Source organism: Rhinopithecus bieti, unplaced genomic scaffold, assembly GCF_001698545.2.
Source record: "Rhinopithecus bieti isolate Rb0 unplaced genomic scaffold, ASM169854v2 scaffold_75559, whole genome shotgun sequence".
Lineage (NCBI taxonomy): Eukaryota > Metazoa > Chordata > Mammalia > Primates > Cercopithecidae > Rhinopithecus > Rhinopithecus bieti.
Window position 1 is genome coordinate 57,615 of NW_016828162.1, and position 23,131 is coordinate 80,745.

General features: G+C 54.2%; 3 protein-coding genes across 5 annotated transcripts in view; 1 reads left to right on the forward strand and 2 right to left on the reverse strand.

Annotated features, from left to right (window-relative positions):
• The window catches only part of GYS1 (glycogen synthase 1), a 26,187-nt gene extending 18,749 nt beyond the window's left edge, over window positions 1-7,438 (forward strand). For both annotated transcript variants that reach the window (XM_017864300.1, XM_017864301.1), the window contains exons 11-16: window positions 354-467; window positions 742-868; window positions 4,546-4,641; window positions 4,860-5,023; window positions 5,736-5,816; window positions 5,950-7,438. In XM_017864300.1, the coding sequence (XP_017719789.1) occupies window positions 354-467; window positions 742-868; window positions 4,546-4,641; window positions 4,860-5,023; window positions 5,736-5,816; window positions 5,950-6,273 (906 nt within the window). In that variant the 3' untranslated portion in view covers window positions 6,274-7,438. The remainder of the gene's footprint in view (window positions 1-353; window positions 468-741; window positions 869-4,545; window positions 4,642-4,859; window positions 5,024-5,735; window positions 5,817-5,949) is intronic.
• A 1,892-nt stretch (window positions 7,439-9,330) lies between these two features.
• FTL (ferritin light chain) lies at window positions 9,331-12,144 on the reverse strand. Its single transcript, XM_017864308.1, has 4 exons — window positions 10,945-12,144; window positions 10,637-10,783; window positions 10,142-10,267; window positions 9,331-9,630 (listed from the first exon to the last, which is right to left on the reverse strand). Exons 1-4 carry the CDS (start codon window positions 11,044-11,046, stop codon window positions 9,478-9,480), a joined length of 528 nt encoding a protein of 175 aa, XP_017719797.1. The 5' UTR covers window positions 11,047-12,144; the 3' UTR covers window positions 9,331-9,477.
• A 2,756-nt stretch (window positions 12,145-14,900) lies between these two features.
• On the reverse strand, window positions 14,901-22,340 carry BAX (BCL2 associated X, apoptosis regulator). Of its 2 annotated transcripts, XM_017864306.1 has the most exons (6): window positions 22,231-22,340; window positions 21,593-21,644; window positions 21,359-21,505; window positions 20,862-20,997; window positions 15,767-15,871; window positions 14,901-15,163 (listed from the first exon to the last, which is right to left on the reverse strand). In XM_017864306.1, the coding sequence occupies exons 1-6, from the start codon at window positions 22,262-22,264 to the stop codon at window positions 15,059-15,061; spliced, it is 579 nt and encodes a 192-aa protein (XP_017719795.1). In that variant the 5' UTR covers window positions 22,265-22,340; the 3' UTR covers window positions 14,901-15,058. The 2 variants fall into 2 exon arrangements, with proteins under 2 accessions (XP_017719795.1, XP_017719796.1); XM_017864307.1 differs by lacking the exons at window positions 21,359-21,505; window positions 21,593-21,644 and having other exon boundaries at window positions 22,231-22,328.
• Between the last annotated feature and the right edge of the window lie 791 nt (window positions 22,341-23,131).

Consider the following 23,131-nt stretch of genomic DNA (forward strand, 5'->3'; position numbering starts at 1 on the left):
TTTTTTTTTTATTGAGACGGAGTTTTGCTCTGTCTCCCAGGCTGGAGTGCAGTGGTGCAATCTCGGCTCACTGCAAGCTCTGCCTCCAGGGTTCACACCATTCTCCTGCCTCAGCTTCCCAAGTAGCTGGGACCACAGATGCCCGCCACCACGCCTGGCTATTTTTTGTATTTTTAGGAGTTTTACCAGAGCCTGGTGGATCCACAACTCCTAGTAATCACTCGGGTTTGCTGCTCCTTGGCCTGGTGGCACTTGTGGCCTCCTTGACTTCCCTGGAGTCAGCATGGCTCATGGGGAAGTAGGGAGTTCTCTGTCCCTTCCATGACCCCCTACCCTTCTTGTGGCTCCTACAGCGGCAGTCTTTTCCCCCTGTGTGCACCCACAATATGCTGGATGACTCCTCAGACCCCATCCTGACCACCATCCGCCGAATCGGCCTCTTCAATAGCAGTGCCGACAGGGTGAAGGTGAGGGCATTTGGTCAGGGCTGGGTTGGGCACGGCAGAGGGAAGGGGTTGGGTCCTGGGTCTCACACACTCCATTCCCCCATGTGTTTTATCAAATGCATTGCTGTGGTTAGAAGGAACCCTGGCTTCAAACAGACCTGGATTTGAACACTGGTCCTGCCAAACACATGCTGTGTGATGCTAGACAAGCTTTTTACCCTCTCTGGGCCACCTTGGGATCTCAGGGCTTAGCTAAATAAGGCGCCTGGGCTGAGCCCTTCTTTTTCACTACCAGGTGATTTTCCACCCAGAGTTCCTCTCCTCCACAAGCCCCCTGCTCCCGGTGGACTATGAGGAGTTTGTCCGTGGCTGTCACCTTGGGGTCTTCCCATCCTACTATGAGCCTTGGGGCTACACGCCGGGTGAGTGTAGTGGGCAGGGGACAGCGTGGTCATGGCATCCTAGTCAGAGCTAGCATGTCCTGGGGCAAGGCACTGGCCTTCTCTGAGCCTGTTGCCTTCTTGGCAAAACGGGAACAATGGTAGTCATCTGTTCTGCTACAGCGCCTGCTTTTGTGACACAATAGCTCATGTATTGAGAAACTAGAAGACTGACTTTTGAGGACTAGTTAGTGTCAAATGGATATCACAGTTCACACTGATTTGTCCCAGTGCGTGGGCATTTGGCCCCCCAAATAGCAGCAATGAAATGCACAATTCACAAACACAGCTGAGTGTGGCCAAGTCTCCTCGCAAGACATTGCCAGTGCCCATCGACTCTACCTTCCTCTTGTTGGTTCAGATTAGCCAGTGTTTTTAAAGCTAAATAAGCCCGGGCGTGGTGGCTCACGCCTGTAATCCCAACACCTGGGGAGGCCGAGATGGGCAGATCAGGAGGTCAGGAGTTTGAAATCAGCCTGGCCAATATGGTGAAACCCTGTCTGTACTAAAAATACAAAAATTAGCCAGGTGTGGTGGTACGCACCTGTAGTCCCAGCTACTCGGGAGGCTGAGGCAGAGAACTGCTTGAACTTGAGAGGTGGAGGTTGCAGTGAGCTGAGATCACGCCACTGTGCTCCAGCAGTGCAGTGCTCTGGGCGACAGAGCAAGACTCCATCTCAAAAATAAATAAATAAATAAATAAATAAAAGCTAAATAAGTGCCATTTCCTAATTTATTAGTAATTTAACAAGTCTTGCAAACTGTGCTGGCATGATAATTAGGAGTCATGTGGTTGGCCCCAATTCCCCTTTTCCCATAGGGCTTGTTTTATAGATAGATAGATTGATAGATAGTATTAGTCTGTTTTTACACTGCTATATAAAAAAAAAATCCAAGACTGGGTAATTTATCATGGAAAGAGGTGTAATTGACTCACAATTCCACATGGCTGGGGAGGCCTCAGAAAACTCAGTCATGGCAGAAGGGGAAGCAAGGAGCTTCTTCACCTGGCGGCAGGAAAGAGAAGTATGTGAGGGGCGGGAAAAACGAACATTTATAAAACCATGAGATCTTGTGAGAATTCGCTCACTAGCATGAGAACAGCAGAGGGGGAAACCACCCCCGTAATCCAATCATTTCCCTCCCTCGACACGTGGGGTTACATTTCAAGATAAAATTTGGTGGGGGGGGAACACAGAGTCAAACTATATCATAAATATATATTTAATACTTTTTACTATTTGTTTGTTTTTTGAGATGGGGGTGTTACTATGTTGCCCAGACTCACCTGGAACTCCTAGGTTCAGGTGATGCTCCTGCTTCAGCCTCTTGAGTATCTGTTTTCCTCATTACAGGTGCACCCCACTATGCCTCACAGACCTAATATATATATATATTATATAATATTAAAATTAAAATTATAGTTTTTTTTTTTTTTTTTTTTTTTTTTTTTTTAGAGACGGAGTCTCGCTATGTTGCCCAGGCTGGAGTGGCATGGCCCGGATTCTCGTTCTCACTGCAAGCTCCGCCTCCCGGGGTTTACGCCATTTCTCCTGCCTCCAGCCTCCCAAAAGTAGCTGGGACTAGCAGCGCCCGCCACCGTCGCGCCGGACTAGTTTTTTGTACTTTTTTTAGTAGCAGACGGGGTTTCCACCGTGTTTAGCCAAGATGGTTCTCGATCTCCTGACCTCGGAAATCTTGCCCCATCTCGGCCTCCCAAAGTGCTGGGATTACAGGCTTGAGCCACCGCTGCCCCGCCCAGACCTATTATATTTAGTGCCTATTTTGCAGTTTACAGAGGTTTTAGAAACACTTAAATAAGAATTATAGATCAAGCCAGGCATGGTGGCTCACGCCTATAATCCCAGCACTTTGGGAGGCCAAGGTGGGAGGATCACTTGAGGACAGGAGTTTGAGACCAGCCTGGCCAACATGGTGAAACCCTATCTCTACTAAAAATACAAAAGTTAACTGGGCATGGTGGCAGGCACCTGTAATCCCAGTCCCTCAGGAGGTTGAGGTGGGAGAATTGTTTGAACCCCAGAGGCAGAGGTTGCAGTGAGCTGAGATCGCGCCACTGCACTCCAGCCTGGGCGACAAAGTCAGACCCTGTCTAAAATAATAATAATAATAATTATTATTATTATAGGTCAGGAGCAGTGGCTCACACGTATAATCCTAGCACCTTGGAAGGCTGAGGTGAGAGGATAACTTGAACCCAGGAGTTCAAGACCAGTCTGGACAACATGGTGAGACCCTGTCTCTATAAAAGATTTTTTTTTTTTCCTTTGAAACAGAGTCTTGCTCTATCACCAGGCTGGAATGCAGTGGCACAATCTTGGCTCACTGCAACCTCCGCCTCCCGGGTTCAAGTGATTCTCCTGCTTCAGCCTCTGGAGTAGCTGGGACTATAGGCGCGTGCCACCACACCCAGCTAATTTTTGTATTTTTAGTAGACACAGGGTTTCACCATGTTGGCCAGGATGTTTTTTTTTTTCTTCTTGACCTCGTGATCCACCTGCCTCAGCCTCCCAAAGTGCTGGGATTACAGGCATAAGCCACCATGCCTGGCTGTTTTTTTTTTTTTTAAGCCACCATGCCTGGCTGTTTTGTTTTGTTTTTGTTTTTTTTTAGCCAGGCGTAGTGTTGTGTGCTTGTAGTCCCAACTACTTGGGTGGCTGAGGTGGGAGAATTGCTTGAGCTTAGGAGGTCAAGGCTGCAGTGAGCTGTGATCAAGCCACTGTCCTCCAGCTTGGGTGATAAAGTGAGACTTTGTCTCAAGAAAAAAAAAATAGCATTGGGCCAGGCGCACTGGCTCACGCCTATAATCTCACCACTTTCAGAAGCCGAGATGGGTGGATCACCTAAGGTCAGGAGTTCGCGACCAGCCTGACCAGCATGGTGAAACCCCATCTCTACTAAAAATACAATAACTAACTGGGCATGGTGGCGTACGCCTGTAGTCCCAGCTACTCGGGTGGCTAAGGCACGAGAATCGCTTGAACCTGGGAGGTGAAGGTTGCAGTGAGCCGAGATTGTGCTACTGCACTACAGTTTGGGTGACAGAGTGAGACCCTGTCTCAAAAGGAAAAAAAGAAAAAAAGCATAAAAATCCATCAAAAAATTATAATACATTCCTTGAACTATTTCTCAAGGTTGTTAAAGGTATTAAACAAGACGCAGTAGATGCTCTGTACACAGGGATACTAATAATGAGAGACCTTATCTTACCCCCCATCAAAATAGACTAAGTCTGTACAAGATACTGGCACAAGAAAGGATCTTACAGGTTGTGAACAATTAAGTAGAATGATGGACCTTGGCCCAATCCTACAGGTTGTGAGAGTTAAGTCAAACGGACATTGGAACGCTCAATAAATTAGCATCCTTATCTCCCAACTATAGACTTTCCCGCATCCCGAGACCTTGGAACAAGAGCAAGTAATTCTCTTTTCTGAGCTTCTTAGCGTACCCTCTGAGAAACAGGGAAATGCACAGCTTGGTTGTGGGGGCTCAGCGATGCTCTGCACAGCGACGCTCCGCACCGCGCCTGGCACTTGGTACAGGCACTGGTAGAGGGCGCTGTTGAGGCGTCTATTGCGATGAAGACGGTAGGAGATGGGGGAAGCTAAGTGGGTCTCTTTCCTGCCTTCCCGCAGCTGAGTGCACGGTTATGGGCATCCCCAGTGTCTCCACCAATCTCTCCGGCTTCGGCTGCTTCATGGAGGAACACATCGCAGACCCCTCAGCTTACGGTCAGCGCCCAGGCCCCTGAGGATTCCAGAAGGGGGCTTGAGAGCCGGGACTCCTGGATCCTGGGAAGGAGGAGCTTGCACCCTTGGGGACCAGGGGCACCAGGAAATGGGGGGGCTCTCGGGTCCCTTGGAGAGGAGGGGTCCTGGTGCCACAGAGTCCTGGAGACAATGAAGATCTCCCCAGAACATTTTCTGAACCCAGGTCCTGGCCTCCGCAGGTATCTACATTCTCGACCGGCGGTTCCGCAGCCTGGATGATTCCTGCTCGCAGCTCACCTCCTTCCTCTACAGCTTCTGTCAGCAGAGCCGGCGGCAGCGTATCATCCAGCGGAACCGCACGGAGCGGCTCTCCGACCTTCTGGACTGGAAATACTTAGGCCGGGTAGGACCTCCCCCGCCCCTGCACTTCCTACCCTCTCCTGGGAAATCAGCCGCTCCTGGCTCTGGGGCTTTGGTGCAGGGTGAAGGGTCTCATCCTACTTGCAACAGTTGCTGTCCCTTTAAGCAATGAACCAGGCCGATCGCGGTGGTGGCTCATCCCTGTAATCCCAGCACTTGGGAGGCCTAAGAGGGAGGATTGCTTGAGCTCAGGAGTTAAGAGACCAGCCTGGGCAACATTTTATTTCTACTAAAAATAAAAAAAAAATCAGCCGAGTGTGGTGGTGCGTGCCTCTAGTCCCAGCTACTGGGGAGGCTGAGGTGGTAGGGTCTCTTGAGCCCCGGAGGTTGAGGCTGCAGTGAGCCTTGATCAACCTCACTGCACTCCATCCTAGGGTAACAGAGCAAGACCCTGTTTAAAAAGAAAAAAAGAACATTGGTCAGGCATTCTCATTTGCATAAAGGTGTGGCCAAAGAGGTGCCTGCTTGAGAATTTGGCCCCTGTTTGAGGGGTGTGGCTCAGAAACTGTCCATTCATAGGTCTGCTTATTTCCATAAGGGGTGGAGTCAGATGGATTATTTGCATGGGGCAGGCTCAATGGTGCAGCAGGGTGTGCTTATCTGCATAAAGGGTATGGCCAGGAGCCCCATCATCTGCCTGGGAGTGGCACGGCCTGGCTCTCACGTCCTCTGCCCCCTCCCTTCCTTTCCCCTAGTATTATATGTCTGCACGCCACATGGCGCTGTCCAAGGCCTTTCCAGAGCACTTCACCTACGAGCCCAGCGAGGCGGATGCGGTGAGTGGACCCTGGATTTCTGCTTAGCCGGGAGCTAAAGGGCTGGGGGTTCCTCCTGGAGTGGGAAGGCCTAGAGGTGGCTGGATGCCTGGGTGGGACTGTGAGGTATATGCACCCATATCCCCGTATGCAGGCCCAAGGGTACCGCTACCCACGGCCGGCCTCGGTGCCACCGTCGCCCTCGCTGTCACGACACTCCAGCCCGCACCAGAGCGAGGACGAGGAGGATCCCCGGAACGGGCCTCTGGAGGAAGACAGCGAGCGCTACGATGAGGACGAGGAGGCCGCCAAGGACAGGCGCAACATTCGTGCACCAGAGTGGCCGCGCCGAGCGTCCTGCACCTCCTCCACCAGCGGGAGCAAGCGCAACTCTGTGGACACGGCCACCTCCAGCTCGCTCAGCACCCCCAGCGAGCCCCTCAGCCCCACCAGCTCTCTGGGCGAGGAGCGTAACTAAGTCCCCCCCACCACACTCCCTGCCTGTCCTGCCTCCCTGCTCCAGAGAGAGGATGCAGAGCGGGGCTGCTCCTAAACCCCTGCTCCAGATCCCCACTGGGTGTGGCCCCGCAGTGCCCTCCCTCAGTCCGCCAAACACTCCAGCCCCTCCACCTCCACTTTCCAAGTTCCTGCACTCCAGAATCCACAAAGCCGTGCCTTTCTCTGATTCCAGAGTGCATAATCCGCGCCCTGGAATCCCCTGGGCCTGGACCGCTTCCCAGAGGCCAGGCATCTGCCATTACTCTGCGGTGGTGCCAGAGGTTTTAGGAAACCTGGCATGGTGCTTTCAGGTCTGGGGCTCCTAGAGCCCCCGTGAGGCTTGCAAATTCTACAGCATACAGAGCAGGCCGCGCTCAGGCCCAGCATGCGGGTCACCAAGGGCTGGAAACCACGTGGTGTCCCTGCGAATGGGGCAATCAAGTCCAGAGCCGGGGCACTTTTCAGAGTTTGAAGGTAACTGAGAGCAGATGGTCCTCCATTTCAACTCCAGAACTTGGGCTCTGGGATGGGCTCATGTTCTAGCCCTCCCTGGCATGTCAGAGCCAGGCTTTGCCTGGAGGATCCCTCCATCCAGCTCCTGTCATCCCCTACACTTTGGCCAAGCCAGAGGTGGCAGAACCACTTGGCTGCTCATTCCTTCTGGAGGACACACAGTCTCGGTCCAGATGCCTTCCTGCCTTTCTGGCCTTTTCTGGACCAGATCCTACTCCTCCTTTCTTTATCTGAGATCTCCCTCCAGGGAATCTGCCTGCAGAGGACAGAGCTGGCTGTCTTCCCCCACCCCTGACCTGGCTTATTCCCAACCGCTCAGCCCACTGTGAAACCACTAGGTTCTAGGTCCTGGCTTCTAGATCTGGAACCTTACCACGTTGCTGCATACTAGTCCCTTTCCCATGATCCGGAACTGAGGTCACTGGGTTCTAGAACCCCCACATTTACCTCGAGGCTCTTCCATCCCCAAACTGTGCCCTGCCTTCAGCTTTGGTGAAAAGGAGGGACCCTCATGTGTGCTGTGCTGTGTCTGCACCGCTTGGTTTGCAGTTGGGAGGGGAGGGAAGGAGGGGTGTGATTGGAGTGTGTCCGGAGATGAGATGAAAAAAATACATCTATATTTAAGAATCCCAGGTGTGGTCAGACATGAATACTTGGTGGGCCTGGGTCTGACGTCCCCCCAATGCCACCCCTTCCCTGGTCCGAGCTCATCCTCCTATTCTAGAGAGACTTGGATTTTACTGTTCTAAAATTCCAGTGTCATTCACGGAAGGTACCTCTGATTGCTTACTTGGGCCTTGATTTGCAAGTGGCAAAAATTTGGCTTAAGACATCTTTGGCATAAAGGGGCTATGTGACTAGGAAGAAGATCTATAGGACAGCTGTGAACCTTGTGTAGCTTTTTTTTTTTGAGACGGAGTCTGGCTGTGTCACCAGCCTGGAGTGCAGTGGAGAGCCATCTCGGCTCACTGTAACCTCCACCTCCTGGGTTTAAGCAATTCTCCTGCCTTAGCCCCCTGAGTAGCTGGAACTACAGGAGCACGCCACTACACTGGGCTAATTTTTGTATTTTTAGTAGAGGCAGGGTTTGACCATGTTGGCCAGGGTGGTCTCCAAACTCCTAAGCTCAGGTGATCTGTCTGCCTCGGCCTCTCAAAGTGCTGGAATTACAGGTGTGACCCACCGTGCCTGGCCACTTCTTTTTTTGATAACAGGATCTCCCTCTGAATCCCAGACTGGAGTGCAGTGGAGAAATCATGGCTCACTGCAGCCTCAACCTCCCAAGCGCAAGTGATCCTCACCTCAGACTTCCAAGTAACGGGGACTATAGGCACGTGCCACCACACCTCGTTACATTTATTTATTTTTTTTAGAGAATGGGGGGCTCCCTATGTTGCCTAGGCTGGTCTCAAACTCCTGGGCTCAAGTGATCCTCCTGCCTCGGCCTCGCAAAGTGCTGGGGTTACAGGCTTGAGCCACCCCACCCCAGCCCCAGGGGAAGAAGGGGAGGAGTCAGAGCTGACATAGCAGTTTTGCAGCTAGGACGCAGCAGATGCTTTTTAAGGCCTGTTTTCAGCTTTTTCAGTTCCCGCTTGGAGAATCAGGCCCAAAGTTTCACATCCCATTTCTATGATGAACCCTAAACGCCTTGTCCAGCATTGCTTGGGCATCACGTGTGCCTGGCCGCTCAGCTCCACTTGTCAGTTCCGCAGTGTGCGCCTCACATTGGGATTACTGAAGCTTGGGCCATAATCTGTAAACTCTGGAGCAAAGACCTCAGTGAGCCTCCTGGTTGCCATGCAAGTTGCATAGCAATAGCCTCAATGTGCCCACATAAAGGGCCTAATAATTTCAGCTGCCTCCCAAAATTGAAGGGTTTTTTTTTTTTGAGACCGAGTCTCTGTTGCCCAGTCTGGAGCGTATTGGCGCGGTATCAGCTCACTGCAACCTCCGTGAGGCAGACATGTTTTTTGGTTTTTTTTGAGAGGGGAGTTTCGCTCTTGTTGCCCAGGCTGGAGTGCAATGACGTTGATCTCGGCTCACCGCAACCTCCACCTCCCAGGTTCCAGCGATTATCCTGCCTCAACCTCCTGACTAGCTGGGATTACAGGCATGCACCACCACACCCGGCTAATTTTATATTTTTAGTAGAGACGGGGTGTCTCCATGTTGGTCAGGCTGGTCTCGAACTCCTGACATCAGCTCATCGGCCCACCTGGGCCCATAATCACTCGTTAAATAGTGCTGTTTCTGGCTGAGACCGAACAGATCTGTTTCCAGGTACCAACCCAGGTCTTAATTCAACTCCCTGGAGGCTCTCTCTGTCATCTGCGAGGGACAGTTAACAGCCAGGCAAGCAGAGAACCCTCAAGTTCAACACTACCCAGTTAGCTTCTTGTCTTAGAAGAGATAAGAAAATGGGAGATGGGGCCAACTCCTCTTTCACTGGCATCCCCAACCCAACCAGAAGCTTTATGAGAACAGATCCCACCTCATCTTCCATACCACACACAAAACCACCAGCTGCATCAAAAGCTTTATTTCCATTTGGTCCAAGGCTTGTTAGGGTCGTTAAGAAAGCTGCCTAGTGGCTGAAGGGAGAGGCTTAGGCAGAAGTCCTATTATTTTGCAAGGGGCCCTTCAGAAGTCGCTGGGCTCAGAAGGCAAGATCTTAGTCGTGCTTGAGAGTGAGCCTTTCGAAGAGATACTCGCCCAGCCCAGCCTCCGGGCCGGCCAGCCTGTTGAGGTTGGTCAGGTGGTCACCCATCTTTTTGATGAGCTTCACTTCCTCATCTAGGAAGTGAGTCTCCAGGAAGTCACAGAGCTGAGAGAGAAGAGGGAGAAATTAGAAACCCGATCCCTGGAAAAGAGGGAGAAAGAGCTGCCAATTGCAGATTAAAATATGACAGGTGTTAAATGAGGCTCTGGGCCGGGCGCGGTGGCTCAAGCCTGTAATCCCAGCACTTTGGGAGGCCGAGACGGGCGGATCACGAGGTCAGGAGATGGAGACCATCCTAGCTAACGCGGTGAAACGCCATCTCTACTAAAAAAATACAAAAAACTAGCCGGGCGAGGTGGCGGGCGCCCGTAGTCCCAGCTACTCGGGAGGCTGAGGCAGGAGAATGGCGTGAACCCGGGAGGCGGAGCTTGCAGTGTGCCGAGATCCCGCCACTGCACTCCAGCCTGGGCGACAGAGCGAGACTCCGTCTCAAAAAAAAAAAAAAAAAAAAAAAAAAAAAAAAAAAAAATTAATGAGGCTCTGAAGGGAATCTGCCCAAAGAGAGCAAAGGCTTGAAGGGTATGATTGGGTAGTCATGGATGCAGGGGGTACGTACATGGGGATCCGTGTGGGCAGAACCCAGGGCATGAAGATCCAAAAGGGCCTGATTGAGCTTTTTCTCCAGGGCCATGGCGGCTTTCATGGCATCCGGGGTTTTACCCCACTCATCTTCAGCTGGCTTCTATACGGAAAGGAGAAATGGCTTCAGAATACACACACTCGGCACATGGAACTAAACCTACATTTCCCAAGAGTTGGTGGGGGTCAGAGGCCCAGGCCACAAAGACATGTGATAGCTTGTATTTATCACTCTCCGCACCCCGTCCTAGCTCTTACAGCTACACGTCCTTAAGACTACGCAGCGGTGTGGACAGCCGCGTCTTGGGGGTACTGCACGACGTGCGCCTCTATTTCCAGCCGTAAAAGGGCTCACAAGACCGAACTCAATCTCCCCGAAGCCCACGCGACATCTAAGCCCTCAAATCAAGGCTCCTCGCGCGCACGGCCTGCTGGGAGATGTAGTCCATTACCCTACCCACACACTAGTTACCTTGACGTCCTGAAAAAGAGCGCGACCGCCACGCTGGTTTTGCATCTTCAGGAGACGCTCGTAGCCCTCGCGCTTCTCCTCGGCCAATTCGCGGAAGAAGTGGCTCACGCCTTCCAGAGCCACATCATCGCGGTCGAAATAGAAGCCCTACGGAAAGAGATGGAGGGAACAATGCTTAGCGGGAGGCGAGGCCAAGGGGGACTCCGCCCTCTGTTTACTCGACCGGACAAAGAAGGCCGGCGCCTGCGCTGAGGGCCGAACGTGCGCAGCTGGGGGAAATTAGGGCCAGGGGCGTCCTGGGGACTCACCAGAGAGAGGTAGGTGTAGGAGGCCTGCAGGTACAAATTGACCAGGCTGTTGACGGCTGCCTCCACGTCGGTGGAATAATTCTGACGAATCTGGGAGCTCATGGTTGGTCGGCAAGAGGGAGCTAACCACAAAAACGGTGCTGGCAGGTCCCAGAATCAGGAGATGGCCGAGAAGTGGTCCCGGAGGTTGCAAGTGGAGATGAAATCGAAGGGCGCTCGGGGCCTGGAAGAAAGAGTCCCCGGATCTGTTCCGTCCAAACACTGTTGAAGCAAGAAACAGACCCGCAGGACCGCCGAACTGCGAGGGGACGTGGCTAGGGCGGCTTCTTTTATAGTGCGCTGGCCCTCGGAGGCGGGGCGCTCGGAGCGGGCTACCGGCCAATCTGCGGTGGCAGGAGGCGGGGCCGAAGGCCGTGCCTGACCAATCCGGAGCACACAGGAGTCTCAGCCCCCGCCCCAAAGCAGGGGGAAGTCACGCGCCTGTAGCGCGAGTGTGTTGTGAAATGGGGGCTTGGTGGGGTTGAGGCCCAGGGGCTGATTCGAGGAATGGAGGGTTTCGTGGGCGGGGGGATGGGGGCTGGGGTCCCTCTGGGAGGCCATAGTTTTATGGGAGCATTAAGAGTCCCGTGAAATGATGACCCTGGGGTCCTGGGGGTGCCTCGGGAAAGTAAGTCAGATTCTGGGGTTTTGGAGGGCATGGATTTTTCTGGAACCTTGAGTTGGGGGGAGGGGCAACTCAGAGTTGCAGGGAGGACCTGTAGTTGCCTGAGGTTTGTGCTGCGAGATAAGGAGTCTCCGGATCCTTGGGAAGCTTGGAAGGCAGTGAGATGGTATTTCTGGACCCCTGGAATTCTCTGGGAGACGGAGGGGTGCGAGGACTGGAGTCCTGGGCTTTACAGAGGTGGGAGTTCACGATGCAAACTCTATATTTTGGAGCCCTCCCCGGGGCGATCTTTAGGTCCTTGAGGTGCTCTGCAAGTTGGAAAGGGCAGTTGTTCTGGAGCCGTGGGGTTCACCCCGTGCGGGAAGCCCAGGAGGAGCATTGTATGAGGTAGGGTGACTTCTGGAACCCTAGACAGCCCTCTGAAACCCTCCAAAGACTGGCTGGGACTTTGGGGATACCTTGGAGCTCTTTCAAGGGCCCAGTCGTTTTCTGGCAGTGGAAATGGGAAGGAATGAAATGTCTGTTTCCAGCTTTGCGGTGTCTCTGGGACTGCATGTCCTGGGGGCTGTTTTGGAGGCAACTCATAGACTCCGAGAATTCTCCTTGGCCCTGAAAACAGTGTCTCTGAAGTTGCCCTCGTGTCTTGCCTGAGGTGTGCTCTTTCAGGCCCACAAAGAGAAGCCCTGCGTTGTGGACAAACAGTCTGGGGACCTATGGACGAGACGTCTGTCTTCAACTAATGCGTATTTTTTAAGTGGACCTGGTCCATGTTGATTTCTGGGAGACGGAGTAGGCGCAAACCTTGACCCTGCTTAAGTGCCCCGATGCAGGTAGCCCGTGCGCTGGGCAGGGAGCTGAAGCCACTGGGGCGTGGGGTGTGAGGTCAGGCCCCGCTCTACAGAGGAGCCGCTCCGAGCAGCCCAGGCGGGGCAGCCCCTGACTGAGGGGATCTGCAGATGCCTCGCTAGGCCGGTATCTGGGGTCCTTGTTGCAGGCAGCGACTGCTGAGTCATGCTGAGCTCAGCGCGGGAAGGGGCCCCCGCGGGAAAGGATGGGGGTGGGGCCACTCGCTGACCTCATCCCCTTGGCACTCCCCGAGTTTTTTGGTGGGACCCTCAGAACTAGACCTGGCTCAGACCCAAATCGGGCCCCCTCCCCCCAGATTCCCCCTTGTTGGAAGCCGGTTGTGTGCTTTGTCTCCGTGTCTTTTTGGTTCCCATGTTTTTTTTTCCCCTGGGATCCTGCCTGTGGCCATATTGTCCCCTCACTCTGGGTGGTGGCTCAGTGGACACTCATTGATCCTATTCTCCTCTCTCTCCCCTCACTTAGGGTCTCTGGGAAGAGTCCATGGAGGAGGGGCAGCCACCCAAAGCACCCTGTTGACTGTGGGACCCGAGTTACTCATTTACCAAATGTCATACCTCAGCCCAGAGACCTTTAGTCCCGAGAGGGGCCTTGGGGCCCATAGGTGGAGGTAGAGGAGGGGCTGAGAGAGACAGGATCTTAAGACCACAGAGAACGTGGGGTGGGGACAGAGGCCCAGAGAAAAAGAGACTCAGACAAAGACCCTGGGAGAGGGGGAGGGACAGAGACCCAGAGAGAGAGGGACAGAGAGAGAGGGGACAGAAACCCAGAGAGAGGGGTACAGAGATCCAGAGAGAGGGGACAGAGACCCTGAGAGAGAGGAGGGGACAGAGACCCTGAGAGAGAGGGGACAGAGACCCTGAGAGAGAGGGGACAGAGATCCAGAGAGAGGGGGACAGAGATCCAGAGAGAGGGGAACAGAGATCTAGAGAGAGGAGGGGACAGAGACCCAGAGAGAGGGGGACAGAAACCCAGAGAGAGGAGGACAGAGGTGGGGGGAGCAGAGGCAGGGAGGTACAGAGACCCAGGGGTGGGGGGGACAGAGGCCCAGAGGGACCCGGGGGGAGTAGAAATCCAGAGTGGGGGTACAGATCCAGAGTAGGGGACAGAGATCCAGAGAGAAGGGGGGACAGAGATCCAGAGAGAGGTGGGGTCAGAGATCCAGAGAGAGAGGGTGACAGAGACCCAGAGAGAGGGGGAACAGGGACTCAGAAGGGGACAGGGACTAGGTGGAAGAACAGAGACCCAGGGAGAGGGTGGGACAGGGATGGGGGGGGACAGAGACAGGGCAGGGGAGAAGAGACCCAGAGAGAGGGGAGGTACAGAGACCCAAGAGAGGGGGACAGAGACCCAGAGAGAGGAGGACAGAGACCCAGAGGGAGGGGGACAGAGACTCAGGGTGGGGGGACAGAGACACAGAGATGGGGGGCCACAGATTCAGAGGGGGGGACAGAGATCCAGAGAGAGGAGGCCAGAGGTCTGGGGATGAGGGGTGGAAAGAGCCCAGAGAAAGAGGGCCAAAGGTGGGGTGGGAACAGAGACTGAGAGAGAGAAGTGGGGACAGAGGCCCAGAGATGGGAGGGGGTAAAGACCCAGAGGGGAATGACAGAGCCAGAGAGAGGGGGCGCCAGAGACTCTGTGACTGAGAACCCACATCCTCTGACCCCCTTGTCTTCGCTCCGCCCTTGTCTGAGGTCACTGGGCCTCTGAGTTCAGCAGCTTCTTCCGGGCGTTCCTCTCCAGGGGGGCCCCACCCAGCTGCGGGGCCAGACCAGGTTCCTTCTCCTCTGCCCTGCCCTCCAGCCTCTCAGTCCCCAGCCAGGTCCCTTCCTCTCTGTCATCAGCCCAGCTCAGGAGGCCTCTTCCGTGGGCCCTATTTCCCTGGTGTCCTCAGCCTGCCACCTTCCAGTGACATCACCACCAGGCTCCAGAGCCCTTCCTGCTTCCCTGGTCCTCCCATCCCTCCTCCTCCCACCCCCATTCTCCAGCTCAGTAAAGGTATGGCCTCCTGAGGTCCCATGTGTGACACTCCAGGCTCTGGTCCCAGGCCCTGGAGGCTTGCTTTGCAGCCAGCTGTGCTGTTCTTCCCCCTACGCACACACCTGCTCAGGTCTCACAGGCCACTGCCTCCGTCCTGCACAGATCATCCTGGGCTGCGACAGATGTGCTACCAGTCACCTTCCTTTCCCTTCAGGACTGTGGGCTCCTGCGGGGCAGGCCCGGGACCAACTCATCCCTAACCCACAGACCCCACTGGGCACCTCAGAAAAAGATGTCAAGGGAGTGCAGAGAGCCCCATGTCCCTGAGTGGCCCGAGCAGGTATCTCTAGGTGAGCAGACGGCAGGCCTGGCATGGGGCGGTGGGCAGGGCCTGCTCTCCTGATGTGCCAGGGAGCAGGGCAGAGGCCCAGTGACTCAGATGCCGCAGTGTGTCCCGAAGGAGGTTTATTACCCCCTCAAGACCACTCTTCCCCACCCCCCCCAATAATTACAAAAGTAAGAAAATGCCCATGTCCCCAATCCCCACCCCTCCCAGAAAATGCCATAATTTATGGAGGAAAACACAGTTCAAGGCAGCTGGGGGCCTCAGCCCATCTTCTTCCAGATGGTGAGGGAGGCGGTGAGTACTCCAGCCACCAAGATGGTCACGGTCTGCCACGTGGGCGTCCCAAAGTAGGAGAGGAGGCCGTCCTGGAGACAGGGACATCAGTCGCTTCAGCGACTCAGCCAGGGGCAGCCCCTGGGCAGGCACAGGCAGGATCAGGGAGGGAGGAGGAGGTCAGAACGCAGGATTGTGGGCAGGGGACTAACATGAATGGGCATTAAAGAGCTGGGCTCAGGCCAGGCATGGTGGCTCACACCTGTAATCCCAGCACTTTGAGAGGCTGAGGCAGGAGGATTGCTTGAGGCCAGGAGTTCGAGACCAACCTGGGCAACATAGCGAGACCCCTTCTCAGTGAGGGAAAAAAAAAGGAAAGAGTTGGGGTCAGAGGATCATCAATGAACTTGAGCAATTCCGGAGGCAGTGGAGGCTCCAGGGAGGGCAGAAGGCACTAATCAAGTCAAGGTCACAGTGAGGTCAGAAGTCACCGGGAGGTCAGTGGGATAGATGAATCAGGGATTGATCAGACACGTAAGGAAATGCATTATAGACCACATCTGATGATCCAAAGATGGGGAGAGGGCACCACTATGACCTGCTCCAGAAGGCCCAGGGTCCCAGAGGAGTGGCGGGTGGGCAGGGACAGTGGGGCAGGGGCGGTGGTTGGGGTGAGGAGGGTTGAGGAGTCTCACCCAACCACCCTGGTCTTGGATCCAGCCCAACAGCCGCTCCCGGAGGAAGTCCAGTGTCCAGCCCATGATGGTTCTGATCAGTTCGGGCACCTTGGTACACAGGGCCTGTGGGGAGTGGAGTGGGTGTTAGGGACTGAACCTTGTCCCCGTGCCTGGCGATAGTGGCCCCAAGCCTCCTTTCTCAATTCTTTGCCTCCCCTCAAAGATTTCTGCCACCCACAATTGAAGTCGGCTTCAAAAATGGTAAACATGGGCCGGGCACGGTGGCTCAAGCCTGTAATCCCAGCACTTTGGGAGGCCGAGACGGGCGGATCACGAGGTCAGGAGATCGAGACCATCCTGGCTAACATGGTGAAACCCCGTCTCTACTAAAAACTACAAAAAACTAGGCGGGCGACGTGGCGGCGCCTGTAGTCCCAGCTACCCAGGAGGCTGAACAGGAGAATGGCATAAACCCGGGAGGCGGAGCTTGCAGTGAGCTGAGATCCGGCCACAGCACTCCAGCCTGGGTGACAGAGCGAGACTCCGTCTCAAAAAAAGAAAAAAAAAAAAAAAAAAAAATTGTAAACATGGCCAGGTGCGCCAGCTCATGCCTGTAATCCCAGCACTTTGGGAGGCCAAGGCAGGCGGATCACTTATGGTTGGGAGTTCAAGAACACCCTGACCAACACAGAGTAATCCCATCTCTACTAAAAATACAAAATTAGCCGGGCATGATGGTGCATGCCTGTACTCCCAGCTATTTGGGAGGCTGAGGCAGGAGAATCGCTTGAACCCGGGAGGCGGAGGTTGCGGTGAGCCGAGGTCGCGCCATTGCACTCCAGCCTGGGCAACAAGAGCAAAACTCCATCTCAAAATAAATAAATAAATACAAAAATCAGTTGGGTGTGGTGGCAAGCACCTGTAATCCCAGCTCCTTGGGATGCTGAGGCAGGTGAATCGCTTGAACCCAGGGGACAAAGGCTGCAGTGAGCCCAGATCACACCACTTCACTGCAGCCTGGGCAATAGAGCAAGAGTCTGTCTCAAAAAATAAATTAATTAATTAAATAAAATTGTAAACAAGATCATGTTACTCTCAACTGCCCTACCCCTGAGCCTTCTGTGGCTCCCCAGTACCCTCAGGATGAAGACCTGAAGGCACAACGCAGCCCACAAGCCCTGTGTGCAGGCTCTAGCCTGACCTCGCTCCACCTTTCCACTTCCTGTTTTGTGCCTCACTGAGCTGCTTCCATTTTTTTTTTATTTTTTAAGATGGAATCTTGCTCTGTCACCCAGGATGGAGGGCAGTGGCGCAATCTCGGCTCACTGAAAGCTCTGCCTTCCGGGTTCAAGCAATTCTCCTGCCTCAGCCTCCCAAAGAGCTGGGATTACAGGTGCCTGCCAACATGCCTGGCTAATTTTTTTTTTTTTTTTTTTGAGATGGAGTTTTGATCTTGTTGCCCAGACTGGAGTGCAATAGCGCAGTCTCGGCTCATTGCAACCTCCACCTCCCGGATTTAAGTTATTCTCCTGTCTGAGCTTCCCAAGCAGCTGGTACTACAGGCATTTGCCACCACACTGGGCTAATTTTTTTTTGTATTTTTAGTACAGACAGGTTTCACCATGTTGGTCGGGATGGTCTCAAACTCCTGACCTTAGGTGATCTGTGGGCTTCAGCCTCCCAAAGTGCTGCATGTGAACCATCGCGCCCGGCCCCTTTTTTTTTTTTTTTTTTTAATTCCCATCAAATTCTTCCTGCCTCGGGACCTCTTCATGTGCTCCTGTTTCCGCCCAAACGGGCCTCAACCAAGCAAATTCTCACCCTTCAGCGTTCAGGGCAAATGTCACTTCTCCAGAGAGGAATTTTCTTTTTTTTTTCTTTGAGACGGAGTCTCGCTCTGTCGCCCAGGCTGGAGTGCAGTGGCATGATCTCGGCTCACTGCAAGCTCCGCCTCCCGGGTTCACACCATTCTCCTGCCTCAGCCTCCCGAGTAGCTGGGACTACAGGAGCCCGTCACCACGCCCGGCTAATTTTTTGTATGTTTAGTAGAGACAGGGTTTCACGGTGTTAGCCAAGATGGTCTCAATCTCCTGACCTTGTGATCCACCCACCTCAGCCTCCCAAAGTGCTGGGATTACAGGCATGAGCCACCGCGCCCGGCCAGAGAAGACTAGCCCCTGCCCATGGATCCTTGACCTTCTCTCCCAACTCCCAAGACTTCTCCTTCAGCCTTTATCTGGCCACTTCTATTCTGTCATCCCCGCTCTGTAGGTGGCCCCACCGTCACCTGCACTACTATTCCCCTCACCTCCGACGTTCAAGCCCCATCAGCTCAATCTTGAAAACACATCAAGAAATATTCCTCTCGGCCGAGCGTGGTGGCTCAGGCCTGTAATCCCAGCACGTTGGGAGGCTGAGGCAGGCAGATCACCTGAGGTCAGGAGTTCGAGAACAGCCTGCCAACATGGTGAAACCTCATCTCCACTAAAAATGCAAAAATTAGCCAGGTGTGGTAGCGGACGCCTATAATCCCAAGCAACTCTGGAGGCTGAGGCAGGAGAATCGCTTGAACCCAGGAGGTGGAGGTTGCAGTGAGCCGAGATCGCGCCATTGTACTCTAGCCTGGGTGCAATAGAGCGAGACTCCATCTCAGGAAAAAAAAAAAAAAAAAAAAGAAACATCCCTCCCATTAGCTGGTATGGTGGGGAGCGCCTGTAATCCCAGCGTCTCAGGAGGCTGAGGTAGGAGAATCACTTGAACCCGGGAGGTGAAGACTGCAGTGAGCCCAAGTCACGCCACTGCACTTCAGCCTTGGTGACAGAGCAAGACCCTGTCTCAAAACAAACAAACAAAACTTCCAAAAAGAAATATCCCTCCCTGTTGGAGACCAGCCTGGACAACATAGCGAGACCCCATCTCTACAGAAAAAGGCTAATGCCACAGTTAGTGGGGCATGGTGGCATGCTCCTATAGTCCCAGCTACTCTGGAGGCTGAGGTGGGAGAACTGCTTGGGCCTAGCAGTTTGAGGCTGCAGTGAGCTATGATCACTACTACACTCCAGTCTGGGCAACAGAGCAAGACCCCACTTCTTTAAATCCACCCCCCCACCTCTGCTGCTACCACCCAGGCCTGGGCTTGTCATCTTTCAGCAAGACTATGACAGGTGCCACCTCTCCAGCCTCCTTGCTTCTGCCCTTGTACCCCATGATCTCTTTTTGGCCAACAGCCAGGATCATTTCACCACCTCCCCCATCATATTTCCTTATGAGAATCTTCATAAAGAAAAGTGAAAAAAATTCCACAGTTAACAGCCATATAACCGCCACCTAGGTTCTACAATGAACATTTCGCTATACAGACAGTCCCCAACTTACGATGGTTCGACTTACAATTTTGACCCTACTATGGGTTTATCAGGGCATTGAATGCATTTTCAACTTATGTTATTTTCAATTTATGATGGGATTACTAGGTACATGTAACACCATTGCAAGTCAAGGGGCATCTATACTTCCTAGAATAATCCCTTAAATTTATAAATCAGGTCACGTCACTTCCGTAAAACCAGCCAGTCACTCCCATAACACTCAGAGTAAATTTAAAGTCTTTCCAGGCTGGGCGCGGTGGCTCACGCCTGTAATCCCAGCACTTAGGGAGACCAAGGTGGACGGATCACTTGAGGCCAGGAGTTTAAGACTAGCCTGGAAAACACAGCAAAACCCTGTACTAAAAATATAAAAGCTAGCCAGGCATGGTGGTACGTGCCTGTAATTCTAGCTACTTGGAAGGCTAAAAAGCATGAGAATCACTTGAACCTGTGAGGTGGAGGTTGCAGTGAGCTGAGATGGTGCCATTGCACTCGAGCCTCGGCAACAAAGCGAGACCCTGTCTCAAAAAAAAAAAAAAAGTCTTTCCAGCAGCCCAAAAAACTCCACACAATCTGCCCCTGCCCAACTGTGCCCTCCTTTCCCACCGTCTCCCCCAGCTCACTCTGTTCCAACAGCACTGGCTTCCTCCCTACCGTCAGAACACAAGGCTTGGTCCTACCTCAGGGCCTTTGCACTTGCTGTTCCCTCTACCGGATGCCTCTTCCCCCAATCACCATAGATCAATGCATCCTTCTTGTCATTCCAACTCTGGCTTTAATGTCACCTGCTCTTAGAAGTCTTTCCTGGCTGGTTGCAGTGGCTCATGCCTGTAATCCCAGCACTCTGGGAGGCCAAAGTGGGTGGATCACGTGAGGTCAGGAGTTCAAAACCAGCCTGACCAACATGGTGAAACCCTGTCCTCTACTAACTACAAAAAAAAAAAAAAAAAAAAAAAGCTAGCCAGGATAATGTGCACAGCCCGTATCCCAGCTACTCAGGAGGCTGAGGCAGGAGAATCGCTTGAACCTGGTGGGAGGCAGAGGTTGCAGTGAGCCAAGATCATCGCCATTGCACTCCAGCCAGGGCAACAAGAGCCAAACTCCATCTCAAAAAAAAAAAAAAAAAAAATGGCCCGGGCATAGTGGCTCACGCCTATCCCAGCACTTTGGGAAGCTGAGGCGGGTGGATCACGAGGTCGGGAGATCAAGACCATCCAGGCTAACACGGTGAAACCCCGTCTCTACTAAAAATACAAAAAAAAATTAGCGGGGCGTGGTGGCGGGCGCCTGTAGTCCCAGCTACTCGGGAGGCTGAGGCAGGAGAATGGTGTGAACCTGGGAGGCAGAGCTTGCAGTGAGCCAAGATCGCGCCACTGCACTCCAGCCTGGGCGACAGAGGAAGACTCCGTCTAAAAAAAAAAAAAAAAAAATAGAAGTCTTTCCTGACCACTCTGCTAAATCACACTGCCCCCTTTACTTCGCCCCTGTATGTGAAGTCCCTGAGAGCAGGGATGCAGCCTGCTTTGTACGGTGCTGTGTCCCAGGTGCCAGGTACAGGCCTGGCACATAGCAGGCCCAGTAAATGCTTGTTGAATGAATAAAAGAAGCAGACACCCAGCGCACAGCCATCTCTCTCCATGCCCTCTGTGGTCACTGGGCCACTGCAGGGGGTTGATCCCACGATCCCTAGGTCCTCACAGGTCTGAGGGGAGCACCCCTGGGCTCACTGCCCTGCAGCTGCCCACCTTGAGCACCAGTTTGCTGGCAAAGTAGAAAAGGGCGACAACACGGCCCCAGTTGAAGTTGCCGTCAGAAAACATGTCAGCTGCCACTCGGAAAAAGACCTCTCGGGGGGAGTCTGTGTCCACGGCGGCAATCATCCTGCAGGAGAGAGGAGAACCAGTGCTGGGGAGCCAGCATCAGGCTGATGGTGGACATCCCCACATCCACCGCACACTAAAGATGAGGAGACTGAGGCCCAAGCCAGGCTGACATGAAAAACAACAGGCCAACGGGGGGCAAGGGAAGGGGACAAGACACACATTGAGGAAGGTGGGAAAAATGACTCCCTGAAGGAGGGTTTTAAGATCCTGGCGGAGAGGACGGCTGGGAGCCCAGAACGCTTGCGCTGAGTTGTAGGGCCAAGACTTCTAATTCTTAGGGGAGGAGGAGAATGCGGGGCTGAGACTCCTGTGTTCTCAGGGAGCCCAGTGGCTGGATTTCTGGGTCCCGGGGCCCACACCTCTGCAGCTCCATGTTACTGTCCAGTTCGTCCCCGATGCGCTTGAGACACTCGCTCAGCCTCTTGGTGGACGCATCCTGAGGCACTGGGTCCAGGGCCAGCTCGGGTGTCTCCCCCCCCATTCGCCCTGCTCGATCCTGGATGAAACTAGAGTGGGGATGGAGTGAGGGTGCAGAATCAGAACGGGGTGTCGCTCCTCAAATCTGTGCCACAATAATCAGACCTCAAACTCACCCCTGAAGCAAAAGGGCCCCTGTCTTCATGATCTGCTCAGAGCTGGTGGGCCCTAGAGGAGAAAGGAAGGGAAGAGGTGCCTGGACTCTTGGGTTCTAGGGGATCAGGAGGCTGCGGAGGCTCACGGTCCCTGAAGGAGGGCAGAGCTGGGGACCCTGGACTTCTGGGACCCTAGCAGATGATGTGACGGGGAGGCCCAGACAACTGAGTCCCTGATGGAGAAAGGCCAGGACGCTGGGCCTGTATCCTACATTCTCCCTGGGGAAAGAGGGTAGCGGAACACTAAATGCATCCGGACCCCTGGCCTGAGGGGGCAGAGGCGAGACCCGCCCCTCCCACCAGTGCCAGAGGCAGGAAGTGGTGCGGGCGACAAGCCCGGGCCTGCCCGGGGGCTTGGCTTCCGAGATCCCCTAGTTCTCGGGGGTCCGAGAGCGCCAGACAGGCAGGGATCGGGGCACGGGGATCAGAGAGCCAGGAACCTCCGAGGACGGAGGGGGCTGGAGTGTGGCAGCGCCCGATCCGGGAGTTTCTGCCCCTCAGTGCTTGGAGATCGCACAGCCCCAGGCCGAGAGGAAGGATCTTGGGACCCGCCGGCGAGGGGGCTCGCCCTCCTCCCGCCCGTCTGCCTCCCGCCTCACCCCCGCCTCTGGGCTGCTCCCCGGACCCGTCCATCACCGCCGCTCCCGCCGCCGCCTCTCGCCGGGTCCGCGCGGGCGGCCGCAGCGCGCCCCGGGTCACGTGAGAGCCCCACTGAACGTGCGTCCCTCACGTGGCCGCCCCGCAAAATGGCCGCTGCCCCGCAGCGCCGCCGGGTCATGTGACCGCACCTGCCTCGCTCCCTCGGGAGGCTTGGTCCAGTCACGTGACTGTCCAATGAGCATCTCCCAATAAGTGCCAGCCGTGGCGCCATCCAACAGACGCCCGTCCAATCGCAACTCTGATGCCTTCATTTATCCAGGCACCATTTTTAGAAGTTTCGGGCAGGGTTTGTGCTCTCCCCAGCGCAGAAGGAATAGCAAGTGCAAAGGCTCAGAGGCCCAAAATAGCGTGCTTCCAGGCAGGGCGTTGTAGATGACTAAAACTGAGTGGTTTTGTTTTGGTAGAGACCTGGATCTCGCTATATAGCCCACGCCCAGGCTTGTCTCTTAACTTGTGAGCTCAAGCGATACCCCCGTCTCAGCCTTCCAAAGCGCTGGGATTGCAGGCATGAGCTACCGCGCCAGTCCTGCTTTTCTGTTGTTTGTATGTTTGCTTGTTTTGAGTCACGGTCTGGCTGTGTTGCCCAGGCTGGAGTGCAGTGGCCCAATCATGGCTCACTGCAGCCTGGAATTCCCGGGCTCAAGCCTCCCACCTCAGCCTCCTAAGTAGCTGGGACTACACCGCCCCTGGTTAATTTTTTTTAATTTTTTTGTGGCGATGAGGTCTCTCTATGTTGCTCAGGCTGGTCTCTGAAATCCCAGGCTCAAGCGATCCTCACATCTTGGCCTCCCAAAGTGCTGAGATTACAGGCTTCAACCACCCTACCCAGTCATGACTCGA

What these genes read in the sequence shown, in the direction of transcription:
- FTL (XM_017864308.1), bottom strand. Translation starts at nt 11,046, where the DNA reads ATGAGCTCCCAGATTCGTCAGAATTATTCCACCGACGTGGAGGCAGCC. An exon ending in CCTACACCTACCTCTCTCTG is followed by an intron (nt 10,784 to 10,944) that starts GTGAGTCCCCAG and finishes CTCTTTCCGTAG; the next exon opens with GGCTTCTATTTCGACCGCGA. An exon ending in CTGCCCACACGGATCCCCAT is followed by an intron (nt 9,631 to 10,141) that starts GTACGTACCCCC and finishes CTTCTCTCTCAG; the next exon opens with CTCTGTGACTTCCTGGAGAC.
- BAX (XM_017864306.1), bottom strand. Translation starts at nt 22,264, where the DNA reads ATGGACGGGTCCGGGGAGCAGCCCAGAGGCGGGG. An exon ending in GGAGCAGCCCAGAGGCGGGG is followed by an intron (nt 21,645 to 22,230) that starts GTGAGGCGGGAG and finishes TTTCTCCTCTAG; the next exon opens with GGCCCACCAGCTCTGAGCAG. An exon ending in TCCAAGACCAGGGTGGTTGG is followed by an intron (nt 15,164 to 15,766) that starts GTGAGACTCCTC and finishes CCCTGTCTCCAG; the next exon opens with GACGGCCTCCTCTCCTACTT.